Below are 18,416 nucleotides of genomic sequence, written 5' to 3'. Positions count from 1 at the left end.
ATGCATGTTCATACACCCCCAGGGCCGGTGCTTCCATTAGGCGACCCTAGGCAGTCGCCTAGGACGCCAGGATTCGGGGGGTGGCATTTTGTGCGCTCCCCACGGGGCGCACGGGACCTTCCGGTTTCGCTCCCGTCGTGCTGCCGAAGAAGGACCTTCTGCCGACGTGCCGCAGAAAACAGCGGCAGGCAATTGAGCAGCTCAATGACTGCCGCTGTCGCCCGCTGCATTTCGGCGGAGGGTCCTTCTTCGGCAGCACGATGGGAGTGGAACCGGAAGCTCCCGCGCACCCCATGGGGAGCGCACAAAATGCCGCCCCCCGAATTCTGCCTAAGGCGCCAGAAACTCTGGTGCCGCTCCTGTACACTCCAGAATGATATTAGCCTGTTCCACAACTGCATCACGTTGTTGACTCGTTCAGTTTGTGATCCACTATAACCCTCAGATCCTTTTCAGCAGTATTACATCATAGCCATTTATTCCCCATTTTGTAGTTGTGCATTTGATTTTCCTTCTTAATTTTGCACTTGTCTTATTGATTTCAGACCAATTTTCTAATTTGTCAAGGTCCTTTTGAATTCTAATCCTGTCTTCCAACCACTCCCACCGTGGTGTCATTTGCATATTTATAAGAATACTCTCTATTCTGTTGTCCATGTCATTAATGAAAATATTGACTAGTACTAACCCCTGTGGGACTCCACTAGATAAAACCTCTCAGCAAACTATTGATAACTATTCTGAGTACAGAGTTTCAACCAATTGTGCAACCACATTACAATAATTTCATCTAGACCACATATGTACTCCCTTGTATATTTATTATTTGGAGTTACTTTCACCCCTCTGAGTTACATATGAATGTGTTCTAACAACTGGGATATAAAGTTCCTTATTTATGTATATATATGCATGTTAAAATTGGTTATACTATGTGTTACAGGTTGCCTTTTTAGCATTTGATAAGTCTTTACTAAATGCTAGAAAAACAAATCCCTAACAGTTCAAGCAAAACACTGAAAAAAATTAAACAATGCCCTATGAATGTGCCCTGCCTTCTTGCTACAAGCCCCACAATGAAGGCCTCCAAAGCCTCAGATTTGAGGCTAGTAATAGTGGAAAACTTCACTAGGTACAGTCAAATATAGATGGAGTTGGTTTTTTTTAAAGATCTAGAGTAAATTTTAGAGACACTAGAGCACACAGGAACTCTCCTGTGCCTATTAGTGAGCCCTGATAATTCTCAGACAGACAATCAGATGTTTAAAGGCTAGATTTTTGAGAGAGTTGAACTCCCATTTAGGTTATGGCTAGACTAGGAAAATAAATTGTGTTTAAAAAATATGTTAACTAACATGTTTTAACTATTTTCTTAATTTAGCTATGACTTGAAGCTGTGAGTTATTAACATTTTTAAAAGAACTTAGTGCCCAACATTCCAGTCTTTTGAAAATCTGGTCACTTATTTTGGTGTCTATGGGTATGTCTACCCTGCATTTGGAGGTGTGATTGCCATGCGTGTAGTCATACCTGAGCTAGCTTTAATCTAGCTACCAGAGTTACCACTAATAGTGAAGTGGTAGCAGCATGGGCTAGCTACCCAAGTAAGTATTCAGGGCCCTGGGCAGGCTTGTATAGATTACACTGAAGCACCTGCTCCTGTGGTTTCACTTCTATCGGTACCTCAGATAGCTAGGGTATGCCTATCTGTGCTGCAATCACACACTCCAACTGCAGGGTAGACACACTCACAGACACCAAAATAAGTGGCCAGATTTCCAAAAAAACAGAAGGTTGAGAGCTGAGCTCTCGACATTATGGCTGTAAATGTGAATTCTTTGGAAAATATGTCCTTTAGTTTTCATCGTGTACAAGTCGTGTTGTCATATTTAATTAAATTATATTTATTTATTATTTAGATTATATAAACTAATTAAAAGTGCACCTACCCAAAGGTCCAAGTGCCTTATCATATAAAATCATTGCTAGTAAAGTTTCCAGATGACACAGACATTGGTGGAGTGGTAAATAATGATGGGTTCAGCTCAGTTATACAGATCTATCTCGATCGCTTGGAAAGGTGGGCTTTTTTGAACAATGTGTGTTTTAATGCAGCAAAATGCAAGGTCATACATTTATGAGGAGATAATATAGATCAGACTTAAAGATGGAAGACAGAATCCTGGAATACAGTGACATTAAAAAGCACTTAGCAGTAACAGATAACCACCTGAACATGAGATCCCAGTGTGATGCAGTAGCCAAGAGAGTGAATGTCATCTTTGTTCGTGTAAGCAGGAAAATACCAAGTAGGAGGCAGTGTCAGGATCCAAACAAAGGTAGTCAGAGTCAAGAGTCAGAGCAGGGACACACCTGAGGCTGGGAGTAGCAGAGGAGTTCATAGGTTCCAGGCCAGGATCAGATTTCTAGCCAGGTTTCCGGATCCAAGTCAAGAGGCAAAGTTCAAATCAAGTCAAGGTCAAAGCCAGGCATTCAAGAACAGTCATGGCAGCTACAGGAAATTCACACTGTTTCCTGGACACTTCCTGGAATGCCCCTTGAATTTATATAGGGCAGGGAGCCAATCAGGAGCCATGAGGCTGCTGTCTGTCAAACCCTTGAGGTGGAGCTACCCATGGTCTGTGTCCACAGTGGAGAGCAAATGGGTTACAGCTTCTGCTGGGTGGCAGGCAGGAGAGGTCAGCTGCCTGGTATCTCTGCAGGTCTGGGTTCTAGATCTGCAGGGACCTTATAATAAGGAGGTGATACTACCTCTATAGATGGCATTAGCAGCATACAGTCTCTAGTTCTGGTTTCCATCCTCAGAAAAGATCTTGAAAAATTGTAAAGGGCTCAGAAAAAAATCTTCAAGAAATGTTTTCCAGACTGCAAATCTGCCTTATAATGAGAGACTTCAAAAGCTCAATTTATTTAGTATATCCAAGAGAAAGTTAAAAGGAGATTGATAAGTATGTACAGGGGGAAGAGATGGCTCTGTAGTTTAGCAGAAAAAGGCATAACACAATCCAGTGGTTAGACAGTGAAGCTAAACAAATTCAGATTAGAGGTAAGATGCACATTTTTAACCAGGAGGATAACTAACCATTGGAACTTACTGAGAGATATGATATATTTTCTATTACTTTGTCTTTAAATCAAGAGTTGGTATCTTTCTAAAATATATACTATAACTCAAACAGAAGTTATGGGCTTGATGCAGAAACTATTGGGTGAGATACTTTGGCCTGTATTATGCAGGAAGTCAGACTAAATGATCTGTGCTTAAAATCTATGAATTTAGCATATATTAAAAATACAGAAATAAAAACAGTAGCCTCCCCAAAAACCAGAAGAAAAATTCTTCTCCATCATCAGATACTCATTTTCAATGCATACATTTTGGTCCTCAGCTCACCCTTTCCTCTTCAAGAGAGACAGGCCTTGTAGAGTAACAGATCTGATCTCTCTCTCTCTCTCTCTCCCATTTTGACAGAATGTAGAAGACAACTTATAGTTGTGTACTTCTGGATGTAGATGTGCTAGAAAAAAATAATTTATTTTGCTAAAATGTTTTATAATACCAAGAATATGGAAACAGTTAAGTCTCCTTTCTTTTAGACAACATAACTAGAGCTTGAGTAAATCCCTCATTAATTTCATAATCAGTCACTTCATTTTTTCTGCACAAGAATACCTTTCTTGAAGATATTAAAAGTAGTGTGATATTCCTAATAACACTAGAGCCAACCTCTTGATTTCCTGTATGTTGAAACATAAGAGCCAAAATGCTGCATTTCTACTGCATGTGGGAATGCAATCACTAGACAGTACAGGGAGATATTGGACTTGTTATGGAGCCAAGTTGTGTTAGGACTGTGGGCAATCCTGGAGAGTGGTAGGGAAGTGGCTGGTAGGACTGTCTCAAACCATACAAAAAGGGAACAGTGGATGTTGTGCACCATTCCCACTCATATCTTCTTGTATGCATTCAGTTGCTTTTTGAGGCTAAGAATTCCATTTTTCACTCTCACTTTTGAGCACATTTGTCTTAATACACAGACCATTTACTTGGAGAAATGGAGCGTATAAAACCTTGTACTGGTTAGGCTAGGAAGGGATTAATGGTCTTCCTGGAAGGCACGTACTCAAATCTGCTCTACCCTACAACTCCTGCCAGAAGTGCTAACCCTGTAAGGAAGGTTGTCTGGCTACAGTTAATAATTGGAGAAAATAGTAAATAAGAGGAAACAGACATCAGAAATGGCTACTTTGATAAAATTAGAACAGAATTCCTTTACGCCTAAACAGTTCTAGTTTTATAAGTTCTGGAGAGCACAGTTAGCTAGGGAAAATTGCATGTTCCTGGAGAATAAAAGTTTAGTTAATGTATTGTTTAACCATTTGAGGAGTTAGAGTGACTGTCTAAGTTTCCTTGAATTAATCAAAAACCAGGGAACAAACTGGGTTTTGTCGTCCCCCTCACCCTCCCCACCGCCCTTCCTGGGTCAGTCAGCAGTAGGGGTTCTCAAACTTTTTTTGCTGGCCCCCCCTTTGAAAATATTTCAGGCTGTGATGACTTTCCCAAAAAAATGACAACCGCCCCATACTATGCCACCTTACTTCTGTGCTGCTTTTGGTGGCAGCACTGCTTTCAGAGCTGGGTGCCTGGCCAGCAGCCGCTGCTGTTTGGCCACCCAGCTCTGAAGGCAGTGTAGGTGTAAGGGTGGCAATACTAATATTCCCCTACAATAGACTTGTGACCCCCCCCTTTTGGGTCAGGACCCCCTGTTTGAGAAACACTGATCTACAGACTATTCAACCACTTGGGAAGTGGGAGGGATGGTCCATGTCTCTCAGAAAAGGAAGGACCTAGGTTTAGACTAGTGTGTGGTTGTTCTATCCCTCTGGAATGGAGTCAGGCTTCACCAGACTCAGAGCTATGATATTTGACTGATTGCTAGTTTTCAGTAATAAGGTTTCTTTTCCAGCCTCTCTTTCTTGTAGACTTCTGGTGTTGTGGGTGTGGTTCAGTTTTTTTCAAAGCTATATGGTCTACACTTGGCATCTGGAAGGACAGCAGCACATCATTTTTCTTTTCCTCATTCTTTTTATTTTTCTGTTTTCTTTTCTTCTAGCGCTTTGTATGCCATGGTGAACAATTTAAAATTAACACATTTATTGAAAAAAATCTAAATAAAGAGATTAACATATAGGATCTCATGTTTGGGAACATTTTCTCTTGGAAAAAAAACCCAGAACTACTAATCACTTTACCATGGCAACATTCCTTGGCATTATGCAGAATAGCAAGAATCAGAGGATTGAGCTAGCCGGATTCCTATTTAGAGAACTCTTGGCCTAAAGGACAAATAATACTTGAACACTGACTTGATTTCATAAGATGATATACCTTGAATAAACGTAGGACTAAAAATGAAAGTTTGTTAAAGCTGGCAACTCAGGGTCTGCATTTCAAGGTCCATCAACATTCTCATCACTACCACCATTACTAGAAACACTGAAATAATTTTGTCTATGTATTTATACCACAATTGCTACTATGGTATTTGTGTTCCTGACAAATTTTTGTCAGATGGATCAATACATTGCTTCTTTGGAGACTTTTAACACAAGATGGATTAATTAAAATTTTCTATTTCATTGATAGAAATGAAAATAGATATTTTAACATAAGAGGTGGATAGTTTAGATTATCAAGTGGAGTCCAATAATATAGGACAAAACACCCTGAATAAAGACTGGAAAAAAACCAAAGCAAACCTCCCCACCATTTAATGCAATTCTGATGGAAGTGATTTTCAGAACTAGATAAGAAGAAGAAACTTAAGAGTTCAGTAAAGTTTCTGAATTATATAATACAGGAAATGTTTATTTTTAATGTATTGTAATGTTGTAGAATTCCATTGCAGAAGCCAATCATGAGTTCAGAAGGAAATGGAGGCCCATAATAGGGCATCAGTGGAGTTATCCTTATGTATGCTATTCAGTAGTTTACTTATGCTAGAAATATTGTTATTTTATTTGCATTATCATAGTCTAGGAGTTCTAATCATGGACCAGGACTCTGTTGTGCTAGGTGTTGTACAAACCTAACAGAAAGACAGACCCTATGACAAGAGACCACAGATCAATATAGACAGATGAGGGAGTACAAGGAAACAATGAAACAGTATTTGTCAGTAAGATAGGTAGGGATCTCAGCATACCAGCACCCTTAACATTATCATTTTTTTGTAAGCATCTTGGCTGTGGAGAATTTTGAGGAAAGATAATAAGTTAGTTTTGTGGATGTTTATGGGGAGCAGCATGGGAGAAAGCATGAAGATGGTTATTTGTGTATTTAACAAGTGGGTGGTACAGGGTAGCATCATGGGTCAATTGGAGGTGGGAGTTGACCTCTTAGTGCAGAATGAGAGACAATGTTAGGGTGGTTGTGAAGGACCTTGAAAGTGAAGTTAAGTAGTTTATGTTTGATACAATAGTGAAGAGGGAGCCAGTGAAGGGATGCAAAGAGGGGTGTGTGAGACATGGTCAAAGCAACAGACTAAGAAAATTGTCTTTGCAGTTGCATTCTTAATGGATATGCGCAGGGCATTTGTCAAGGCCAGAGAAAAGAATGATGCAGTAATCAAGATGTGAGATGAAAATTTAGATGAGAGTTGGTTGTTTGGATGGATGAGAGGCTGTATCTCAGAGGTACTGTGCAGATTGAATCAGCAAGACTTAGACATAGTCTGGATGTGAGGTCCTACAGAGATTTCAGAGTTGAAGATGATGTCCAAGTTATGGGCTGAGTTATGGTGGTGTTGTCTACAGTCATTGAGAAAGGAGGTAGTAGAGATGGCTTGGGGAAGAGGAGAGATTAAGCGCTCTGTTCTAGCCATTTTGAGTTTGAGCTGATGGCTAGACATCCACAAGGAAATGGCAGAGAGACAGGCCAAGATTTTAATTTGGACAGAAGAAGACAAGTCTGAAGTAAAGAAGTACATTTGTGAATTATCCACATAGAGATGGTAGCTCAATTTGTGGATGAAATTACTCCAGAGATAAGGTATATGGAGAGAAGAAAAGGTTACCAGAGTTGGAGGGGGTAGGGGGGAAAATGAAGGGTAAGCTGAAGGAGGAATTAGAGTGGTAGGAGGAGAACCAGGAGAGGACATTGTTATGGAAGCTAAGGGAGGACAAGATTTCAAGAAAAGCATGATTAATGGTGTTGAAGGCAGCTCACAGGTCAATGAGGATGAGATAGAGCCTGGTTCTGAGCTTTGGTGAGGAAGAGGTCATTGTAGACTTTTAGGGCAATTTCAATGGAATGAAAGGAGTTGAAATCAGGTTGAAGATCCAGGATGGAATTGGAGAAGAACTCTAGACAGCAATTATTAATAGCATGTTCAATGAGTTTATAGATGAAAGGGTGGTCGCTGGAGAGACAAGTGGGGTCAAAGGTAGATTTTTTTAAGATGGGAGAGATTAAAGCAAGTTTGTATTGTTGATGGGAAAGAATCAGAGGCCAGATCTTCATGACTGGCTTCTTTGGCCATAAAGGTTTATTAGTGTAAATTGATTTTAGAAATCAGTTATGACCAAACATCATAATATATCACATAATATCATTCTGTAAGAGTAGAATTTACAGCAACAGACACAAAATCAAGAGTTGGGTTTTGGGAAGCTCAGTGATCTGTGATGCAATGAAAGCAGTTTTTTCTTTAAAGTTTGCTTAAATTGTATGTGAATTTGATGCTCATTAAAGTAATAGTACAAGTAGGCACTGTGAAAGATACATTACATTCTGTACATTATCTGTCCTTTACTCCGAACCTGCCAACACTATTGCTGTTTCAGTCAAAGCAGAATCTTCCTATCGTGCTGAATCATGCCACATTGGTGTTTTTGACAACTATCCACTAGGGACTAGAATGCTACTATCAAACTCATTTAAAAAGTTGAACACTTATACAGTAGAGACAAAAGGCTACAGCAATAGCTCACTGCAGCAACTAGGAAGGAACCTCTTAAGAGAAATCCATTATATTTATCCAAAAGTAGTATTTTTCATATTAATTGTATCTAAAATATATTTTCAAGAGATTTTTTTATTTAGTCTCCTGCAATGTGCTGCATGTAATTTTAGATGCATTCTGTTCTATTTCTGTTCTAAAAAACTAAAAAAACCTTAATTTACTGTAGCTGCTACTATATAATTAAAAAATGAGCAAGTTCTTGGCACCTGCTTTGAAAAAAATAAAGTTTAAAAATTCTGTTGTTTGGGCAGCAAAGTACTTACCAAGAACTCAGTTTAAAGTTCAGTTCTACTCTGAAAAATGATTCAGTAAATTGAGAGATTCCTTGTTTGTATCTAAAAGTTTTCTATAACAAATGCAGTCAATTCACAGGTTTACAAAAACACTTTTCTAACAGCCAGTCCTTCAAACACAACACGGGCATAGTACCAGAGGGGTAGCCGTGTTAGTCTGGATCTGTAAAAAGCGACAAAAGCTTATGCTCCAATATGTCTGTTAGTCTATAAGGTGCCACAGGACGCTCTGTCGCTTTTAACATGGGCATAGAAAGTCAGGCTGGGTCATTTCTATGATCATCAATAAATAAAAGTTTGGCAGGTTGCTGTGTTTGGATCTCATCTTTTAAGCTTCCCTTGGTCTGGGTTCTGGCAATGGTTCTGGCCTCTCTGGCATTCTTCCTGGGCACAGCCTCTCTGATACCTGTTTTGGGCTCACAAGATGAGTGCTGAACCCCACAAGACACTCCAGTAGCTTAAGCACATCCTTTTCCAGAGCTCCCCTGTTGAGGATTCTTTGTTTATATTTTACATCTTTAGGGACATGTGATAGTTGAAACAAACAGACATAGGCTTTGCAAAGGATTTCTGAAAACAAACACTCTGTACTTTAGACAGCACAAGAGAAAAATAGATGAGGTAAAGCAATAAATGCCTATGTGCCATTCCTGGTCTCAGTTACCTTACCACTCTTGAGCATTCTTTGGGAATTGGGTTAGCCACTCTTCACCAGCTCATGGCTTCTCCTCTGAATCAGGGAGTCTATCTGCAGTCAGCTGCCTTCAACTTTGGCTGGTCCAACAGTCAACAGAACCTGTCTCCCTCATGAAGCTGTCCCTTTTGTTCCTCTCTGTCTCTGATCCCTCTGTGTTTTAAAAGGGCTATAACAGCATATAAGCCTCTTTATTCCCCTTTTGGGGAAGTTCCACTGCTTGACCCCTTCTTCCATGCAGACAAGCTAGGTCAAATTGGATCTCCAAAGCTTCAGCCATCCCATTGTTCTATAGTGCTCCCATTGGAATGGGATCCATTCATGTTACTGACTCTCCATTGTCCCTAGTCTCGTTAAAATGTGACGCAAGCCCTTGGTAGCAGATAGCACATACACTGAGGCATTTAGTAATACAGCAATTTCATAAAATCAACCAGAATTCATAAGCTGTATGTAGACAGATTCTTCAAATTGTCACAGGAGTGAAAAGCAATAAATCTTTATTAGCCACTAAAATAAGCAGATATGACTGACAACTCACAATAAGCAGATCTGTTGAGTAAGAAAGTATTTTTACACAGTCATCTTTCAGAGTAACTGTACTTTCAGCATTTCACTTAATTCTCCCTCATACTTCCCAATAGGAAGAAAGTCTGATGGAGTATTAAGTTTCTTCTTTGATCACTTCTGACAAATATACAAAGGATGAAATTTTCATTTTTGGCAATCTTGTCAAATTTCCCATTTGAATAGTGATAAAGGTCTGAAATTCCTTGGGAAAAAAAGATTAACAAATCATTTCTTATATGAAGGCAAAATTCAGGGGCCAAAGTGAATCGAGCTAACAAATTTGTGTAAACCACTGGTGTATTTGAGATAATTTCAGAGTTAGAATGAATATATATATATATATATATATATAATATATTCATTCTATTTGTACAAATATAGATAAAAGCCAAAGGTATTTAGATTTAGTGTAGTAGTTCAGCACTTACATAAAAAGTTATCTTTTGATTTGTTTTACTTAATATGTGATTCTAAACTGATTATCCCTAAGAAGTACTGATGTTTTGGAATATTATATTATCTACCAGTTATGGAAAGTGTAAAAGTAAGTTTGCATCATTATCTTAATATATATACTCATTTAGAAAATCCTAATAATTAAAAATATGTTATTATTTGTATTACAGTAGGGCCCAAAAGCCCCAACTAATCTCTGAGGACCCATTGGGCTAGCCACTGTACAGACACATAGTGAGAGGCAGTCTCTAGTTATCTTATAAATAGACAAAGCATTTGAAAAGTCAGAAGGGAAACAAAGGCACAGAGAATGAAATTACTTGCCCAGTGTAACACAGCAGGTTAGTAGCAGAGCCAGCAATAGAACCCATATTTGCTAACTTGCACTCCAGTGCCCTGTCCAAAAGAGCACAGTGTTTGCTTTCCTTTTATCATCATTAACCTGTATTTAAAATAAAACCCCAAACAGAGTCTTGATGAAGAACATATATTGTCTTTTTGAGACGACAATCTAATCATATCTTCAAGAGTACTGTAGCATGGATTAAGCTATCATTTCTTTTTTCATATTCATACAAACAAAATATACACTCTACACAGTACAAGGTATTTTTAATATAAATTGTGTATATACATGCTTAGAACATGTGATATACCTGTCTTATAAATCAAACTACAAAAGTCAGAGAAGAAGCCTACTAATATTTAGTATCATCATAAAAGCCTGAATCCACTTAAGGGATCTACAAAACATTACTTGAATTGGTATAATTGTTTTATTAGATTTTTAATAAATGTTTTGATCAATTATTTTTCATATTTGTAATTAGAATATTAAATTATTCTCCTGTAAAAGTTCATGTAGTTACAGAATGTACTAATATATAGCAGAAAATTACTTTAAAATGTTACAGCATATTACCACTCACAAACCAAGTTTTATTATTTTTGTGTCTCAGATAAAAGCTCAGAAAAAGCAAGTTGTCAAGAAAAATAGAAGTGTCATTGGACAAAAAAGAAAGTAAGATTTGGGTAGTTCTTTTTTAACGTTTTTACTGTGTAATTAAATAACTTCCAATGACTTGGTAGCACTGTGATTAGTATATCATGCTATTATGTGAGATTGCTTCTGTCATTTCTGAGAACGTGGGTGCTGGAGTAGGAAGAGCACCTACTTGCCCTCACCAACAATATCCAAGTCAATGCAAGAGCACTGCTGAAGGGAAGACATTTGGCCCTCTGTGGCAGGAGGGTTGCAACAGCGAATCCTGAAGAGGAGATGTGTAAATCAAGGGTGATGCATTAGTGGAGAATTCAGGAGGACCATCAATCAGAGCTTAGAAACGTTGTTAAGCATGATTTCAATTGTCTTTCACAAATTCACTGCTACTTACCTTGCTAAATAAAAGTGATAATTGGCTAGATTTTCAGTAGGCTTTCATTTTTGTTCCTGCAATTATGCAGATGCAAATAATAAAAGCAGTTTATTTGTGTGGAGGAATGATTAGGTCACTTTGATATTGAAGTACCTGATTTGTGGGTACAATAAGGTACTTGGATATCTATATTAGCTAAATTTAGCCTAGACAATTTTTGTGGGTTAGAGTTTGGAAATTTGGCTCATTTTGTGCCTACATTTGAGTTTTTCTGTGTATAAATAGAAATTGCTTCTCATAATACATTTTCTTACTGCTTATCCAAATCTTGGGACCAAAACTCTGTTAATAATACGGGATAAACAGAGGATTGTACCTATAATAAGTATTACTACCAGGAAATGAATGAGAGAGACATGTTTTTTCACAAATCAATATGTAGCAACTATTGTAAGAAAGAACCTAGAAAAATGTTGTATGAATAAATATTATATTTTAAAATGTCCTTTAACTGTGCATCATTAGTGACTTGTATTAAATGTGTGAAAATCTTTTTCTAGGAAAAGTATGTTAAGATGCTCTCTTGAAACAACGGTTTCAGATGACTTCCTGTCAAAAGAAAATCTGGGTATGTATAAACTATCTGTTTAATTACAAGTGTCCAGTTACTTTGAATAATATTTACATACATTTAGCATCTTAATATATTTATGATTTTGATTCCCTTTTGTGTTGAAAAGATGGTCTTTGATGAACAATAATATTTTAGCATACAAGCCACATGTATACATACAGAACAAAAAACAAATTCCAAGACACCTGTTGCTGCAATGTTAAATTCTCCTTAGAGTCATTGTGCACATATACATTCCACTGTAGGTGTGTGTGTGCCCAGTGCACTCTAGTCAGAGACTTTTGCCAGCAGGAGTGGTGGGTGGCACATGCATCTCTGCCATCTTTGTGCTCCAAACTGAGGCTATGAAAGGGGTGTGGCTGCTGCCTCCCTCTCAGTTCCTTCTTACCATCCATGTCAAGAGATGGGGCTCCCTGTTAAGCTTTGATTTTCTTTACTTGCCAGATTTTAAAAATATATTTTACATATTTTGTTCATAGTTTTAGTGTTGTAGGTTAGTTAGATAGTTCACTCTTTGTGTTCTGGGTGTCTCTTACCATGCAGAGAACCCCAGAATTTAAACAGTGTGCCACTTGCAGGGCAGTAACATCTGTGAATCATAGGTACTCAAGCTGTCTTGGAAGAGGGACATGTTAGGGACAAATGTCCATACATACCTCTTTCCCAGCCAGGATAAAGAATTTGAGGGAATTCCATATCAGTATTCATTTGCTTGAGAAGTCGATGCACCCCGCTTCAGATCTATGTGGAGTGCACCTCTGGTTGCTCAGGCCCCAAAAACAAAATCTGGATAAAAGATCTTCTTCTCTTGCAGCTTCTCAAAACAGAGGAAGTTTCCTTCACCATCTGAGGCTGATAGACCATTCTGGTCTTATATATTGTCCCACAAATGGGACAGATCATCTAAAAGTCCTTCGTTATTGAATTGAAACCTGGTCATAAACCACCGGTATTGTTCGACATAGCACTGTCAACTCTGGTGGGGCCATCAAGACAGGTACCTTCATCATCTTCTACTCAAGCACTATCAGGTGCTGTCTGTGGAGCACTTACCTCCAATTACAGTAATGTTGATGTCCCTACGTAAAAGGATAAATGGACGCAAATCAGATACTAGGAATGGCAATATACAAAAACCTGTAGGAGAACACTTCAATCTCCCTGGACACACAATAGCAGATTTAAAGGTAGCCATCCTGCAGCAAAAAAACTTCAGGACCAGACTTCAAAGAGAAACTGCTGAGCTTCGGTTCATCTGCAAATTTGACACCATCAGCTCAGGATTGAACAAAGACTGTGAATGGCTAGCCAACTACAAAAGCAGTTTCTCCTCCCTTAGTGTTCACACTTCAACTGCTAGAAGAGGGCCTCAACCTCCCTGATTGAACTAACCTCGTTATCTCCAGCCTGATTCTTGCTTGCATATATATACCTGCCTCTGGAAATTTCCACTACATGCATCCGATGAAGTGGGTATTCACCCACGAAAGCTCATGCTCCAATACGTCTGTTAGTCTATAAGGTGCCACAGGACTCGTTGCTGCTTGTTGATGTCACAAGCATTCTTTGTGACAAAAAACTTATTGTGCCTTTTTGTGCCTAATTCACTGACTGGTATCAATGGCAGCAGTTTCATCCACATCAGCACTGTCCACACTGTCTACCTTGTCTGCTCAGTCAGCACTGTTGGCACCATCTGTAATGCTGGCCCTCTTCGTGCAATCTATATACCAGTCAGCATTTCGTCCTTTGCTATATGTTCCACCTGGACAAATAGAATCAGCTTTAACACTGGTAGTACTGCCTGTGCAGCAGCATGCCTCACCAGGGCTGAAGCATCTGCTGACACCCACTGAAGCAGCTTCTCCATTTCTTAGAGAGCTACATCATCTTCTCCTCAGATTTGAAGCATAACCAACCCATTTCTCCTGCAAGGTCTTTTAAGTCATCTTACAGATCACATTCTAGGGATACTTCTCAGACCTGTGGGATGGAACAGGAATACTACACTTATAGGGCTATTCCAGTTTAGTGTCCACCACTGTGGGCAGTACAGAGATTGGATTTCCCACCCGTACCATACTGGGCATGCTGGACTTCTCCCAGAGTTTCTAGATACCCTTCTGCAATGTGGTCCAGAAGAAAGTCTGCATCTCAAGCATCTATTCCTGTTAGAAAAGACCCAGTCCATCAGTCATCCCAACACTGGGATTAACTAAGGAAGAGGAACACAGGGAGGAACCCACAGATCTACCTCCTCCTGTTTCTTCCCCTGATGAGGATGTAACCCCAGAATCTTTCTCAATGCCTCCTGAAGACTTTAAGGTCTTTCATGTTCTCATGAGGAGGGTGACCACATTTCTACATGTGCAGGCAGAAGTCATGCAGGACAATTCACCCAAACCCTTAGACATTCTTCTGGCTCTAGCCCCTGTAAGGGTTGCCCTTCCCATTAATAAGGCTTTTTAAGAACCAGCCAAAACTCTTTGGCAGATCCCAGCTTCTATATGGTTCACTGTCCAGCATGTGGAAGGCGTTACCATGTTCCTCAACAGGAATTTGACTATTTCTTCATGCATCCTGTTTCAGACTCTTTGGTAATAACAGTGGCTAATGAATGCTCAAGGCAGTCTCACCTTGAGGCTATCCCAAAGGACAAAGAACACAAGAGACTGGACCTGTATGGAGGGAAAGTCTATACCACTACAAGCTTGGAAATGAGCGTATCAAATTACTAGGCTTTGCTATTCAAATATATGTTTATGAATTGATGATCAAATGCAAAATTTGCAGACAAATTGCCTGACAAATACAAACCAGTTCATGGCCATAGTGTCTGTGGGGCAACTCTCAGCCCCCACCTCTCTTCAAGTAGTCATTTGATACATTGGACTCTGCTTTTCATTCCATGGCTACAGCCATTTCAATGAAATGCTTTTCATGCTTGAAGGCCTTGGACAGCCCAAAAGAGCTGCAAAATACAATGGAAGACCTTCTATTTGAAGCGTCTAAGTTATTTTAGTTATTTTAACCAAAAACAATGCACACATTGGAAGACTTTTATGTGACTCTCTGCTCTTCTGGGAGTTTCATCTTCAGTGATGACGAGGAAACAGTTTAAACCTCAATCAGATTATAGATCTTTGTTTTTCCAACAAAGACCCCAGAAGATCGAAGTCTCCAAGATGACAACCTTCAGCTTTGTTGACTGCAAGCCCTTCTCACCAGGTCTCAACTTTAGTGAAGCAATTGTTCTGATGTTTTCATCAAGGACAGCACTCACACCAGGATACATTTCCTAGATTCTAATCCTATCTTTGGAAATCACCTCTCTCTCTTTTACAGTGCATGGACAGAGATTATATCAGACAAGTGGGTGCTCAGCATGGTGAAGTATGGAAATGTTATTCAGTTGACTTCTTTTCCCCAACCTACCTACCCCATCCCTTTTCAGGGACCGATCTCACCAGGCTGTTCTACTTCAAGTACAATCTCTTTTGGAATTGGGAGCAACAGAGGAAGTACCTCACCAGCACAAAGAGAAGGGCTTCTGTTCCTATTACTTCCTGATTTCTTCCCCCACCCTCCTCCAGAAAAAGAGGTGGTCTAAGGCCTGTTTTGGATTTGAGAAATCTGAATAGATTCATCCTGAAAATAATATTTCAGGATGGTTATCCTCTCATCTGTTATTCTTTTCTTGGAGATTGGTATGCTTCCCTCAGTTTTTAGGTCACTTTCTTTCACATAATAATACATCTAGGTCACAGAAAATTATCTTGATTCATTGTCAGGAACACAGACTGACAGTATGCAGTGCTGCCCTTTGATCTGTCCTCAGCCCAGAGGATGTTCACCAAATGTATGTCAGTGGTAGCAGCCCATCTCCATTGTTCCAGCATTCAGTTAGTTAGTTTGAGGAACATCAAAAGAGCACATCGAAACAGCATCATTATGTCATTTGGGGCTGAAATTGAACCCAGAGAACTAATACATTTCCACTTCACCAATCCAACTAATACGTTTCATGGGGGCAGATCTCAACGCTAAGACAGTGATGGCTTACCTTGTGGAAGACAAGTTTCAGTCCATAGTCATCCTTTGCAAAAACCTCAAGTCTGACCCCAGGACAACAGTACGTTCTTACCTTCAACTTTTGGCGCATATGGCCTCATGCATGTACATGACTCAGCATGCCAAACTTAACTTCAGATATCTGCAGGCCTGGCTTCACTCTGTATGCCATCCAAATAGAAACTCTCTGGTCATGATGATTTGTATACCTGCATGAATGGTCAAGACCGTGAACTGGTGGATGGCTCCCCAGAACATCTGCAAAGGGTACCTTTCTTACCACTGGAACCAACAATGACCCTTGTAACAGATATGTCCACCAGAGGGTGGGGTGCTCATCTTGGACAGTGTCAAGTTCAGATGCTATGAACAACTCAGGAGGCTATTCTCCGTATAAATATTTTAACACTTTGATCCATTTGTTGGGCTCACGAGACATTCATCACCACTATCAGAAATCAAGTGGTTCAAGTTCCTACCGACAACACCACTACTATGTTTTATCTAAACAAGCAGGGAACCAAGAAGTGATTCACTTGTGGAACTTCTGCATATGTAACAATATTTCTCTAAAGGCATTTCACCTTGCCAGGGTGAGAAATACCTTAGCAGACTCTCTCACCAGACACTTAGTAGACCATCACAAGTGGTCTGTAAAGAAGGAGAGTCTAGAATGGATTTTTCAAGAATGGGCATTCCTGGTAATAGACCTCTTTGCAACAAACCTGAACAAACAAATGCAGGAAATTCTGCTTCAGGGCATGTCACAGCCTGGGCTCTGTAACATATGCCTTTCTTCTTCCATGACTGAGTAATAGAATCGTAGGGTTGGAAGGGCACCACAAGAATAATCTAATCTTACCTCCTGCCAAGATGCAGGATTTGTTGTTTCTAAACCATCCAAGGCAGATGGCTATCCAGTGAAGAAGCTTCCAAAACCTCCCTGGGAAGTCTGTTCCATTATCCTATGTTCTTATAGTTAGGACTTTTTTCCTGAGATTTAATCTAAATCTGCTATGCTGTAGTTTGAGCCCACTGCCTCTTGTCCTGTCCTCTGTGGCAAAAGAGAACAACTTTTCTCCATCTTTTTTATGGCAATCTTTCAAGTATCTGAAGACCACTATCATGTCACCCCCCTTAATCACCTCTTTTACAAACTAAACATACCCAGTTCCTTCAGCCTTCATTCATGTGGCTTGCATTCCATCCCTTTGAACATCTTTGTCACTCGCCTCTGGATCCTTTCCAGTTTCTCAACATATTTTCTATACATTGGTAACCAAAATTGGACACAGTACTCCAGCTGAGGCCTAACCAGCGCTAAGTAGAGTAGTACTATCACCTCCTGTGACTTGCATGCTAAAAAGCTCCTTGTACAACCACATTGGCCTACTGTTGCCCTTCTTATCTTTCCTCTGTGTCGAAATAACTTGATGTTGAGCCTCTAGTATTACATCTTCTAAGAACTGCCAATCCCTTTTGACTCCTTTTCTTCCTAATTGGTCTTTTCATGGGACGTTGCCTACTATTTAGCTGAGTCTGTTGAAATATGCCTTTTTTGAAGTCCAGTGTCCTTTGTTTTGTTGTTCTCATTTCCTCCTGCTGATCACAGGATCAGACACAAAGATCCTAATGGACAACATAGCCTGTATGTACTACATCGATTGATGGGGGACGCTAGGTCACCCTCCCTATGCGCAGAAATGATGAAGTATGGAATTGGTGCATCTCCCACAATGTCTGTGGCTTACCTCCCGGGCACACAAAACCTGACAGTGGACAGTCTCAGTTGCAAATTCCCACATGATCACAAGTGGGAGATGCACCCAGCAATACTTCATGACATATTTGGATGATGGGGGACATTGTCCACAAACCTGTTTGCCACTCACCTGAACAAGAAAAGTCCATGCTACTGCTCCAGAGTGGGAATGGATCAGCACTCCTTGGGTGATGCTCTTTTCATCCCTTGGAACAGGAAACTTCTCTATGCCTTTCCTCCATTTCTTCTACTGTCAACGGTCCTGCTGAAAACAAAAAGAAACAGAGCCCATGTCATTCTAATTGCTCCTACTTGGCTGAGACATACCCGGCACCCTTACCTGTCACAACTTGCGACGTGCCCGATGATCCTGCTCCCAACCATTCTGCACCTCTTCTCACAGAAGAGAGGATGTACCCTGCATCCCAGCTTGGGGATTCTCTGCCTCAAGGCATGGCTCCCAGTCGGTCCCAACACTTAGAAAGCTCCTGTTCAACGGAGGTACAAGGAGTTCT

The 18,416-nt window shown here is 39.9% G+C and overlaps 1 protein-coding gene across 10 annotated transcripts in view; it reads left to right on the top strand.

The window, feature by feature from the left end:
- Nucleotides 1–18,416, top strand: part of ZCWPW2 (zinc finger CW-type and PWWP domain containing 2) — a 178,171-nt gene that overhangs the window by 84,541 nt on the left and 75,214 nt on the right. For all 10 annotated transcript variants that reach the window (XM_045008027.1, XM_045008019.1, XM_045008024.1 and 7 more), the window contains 2 exons: nt 11,018–11,079; nt 11,995–12,062. In XM_045008027.1, the coding sequence (XP_044863962.1) occupies nt 11,018–11,079; nt 11,995–12,062 (130 nt within the window). The remainder of the gene's footprint in view (nt 1–11,017; nt 11,080–11,994; nt 12,063–18,416) is intronic.

Source organism: Mauremys mutica, chromosome 2, assembly GCF_020497125.1.
Source record: "Mauremys mutica isolate MM-2020 ecotype Southern chromosome 2, ASM2049712v1, whole genome shotgun sequence".
Lineage (NCBI taxonomy): Eukaryota > Metazoa > Chordata > Testudines > Geoemydidae > Mauremys > Mauremys mutica.
Note: the sequence above shows the minus strand (reverse complement) of the source record. Positions and strands in the feature narration are given on the sequence as shown.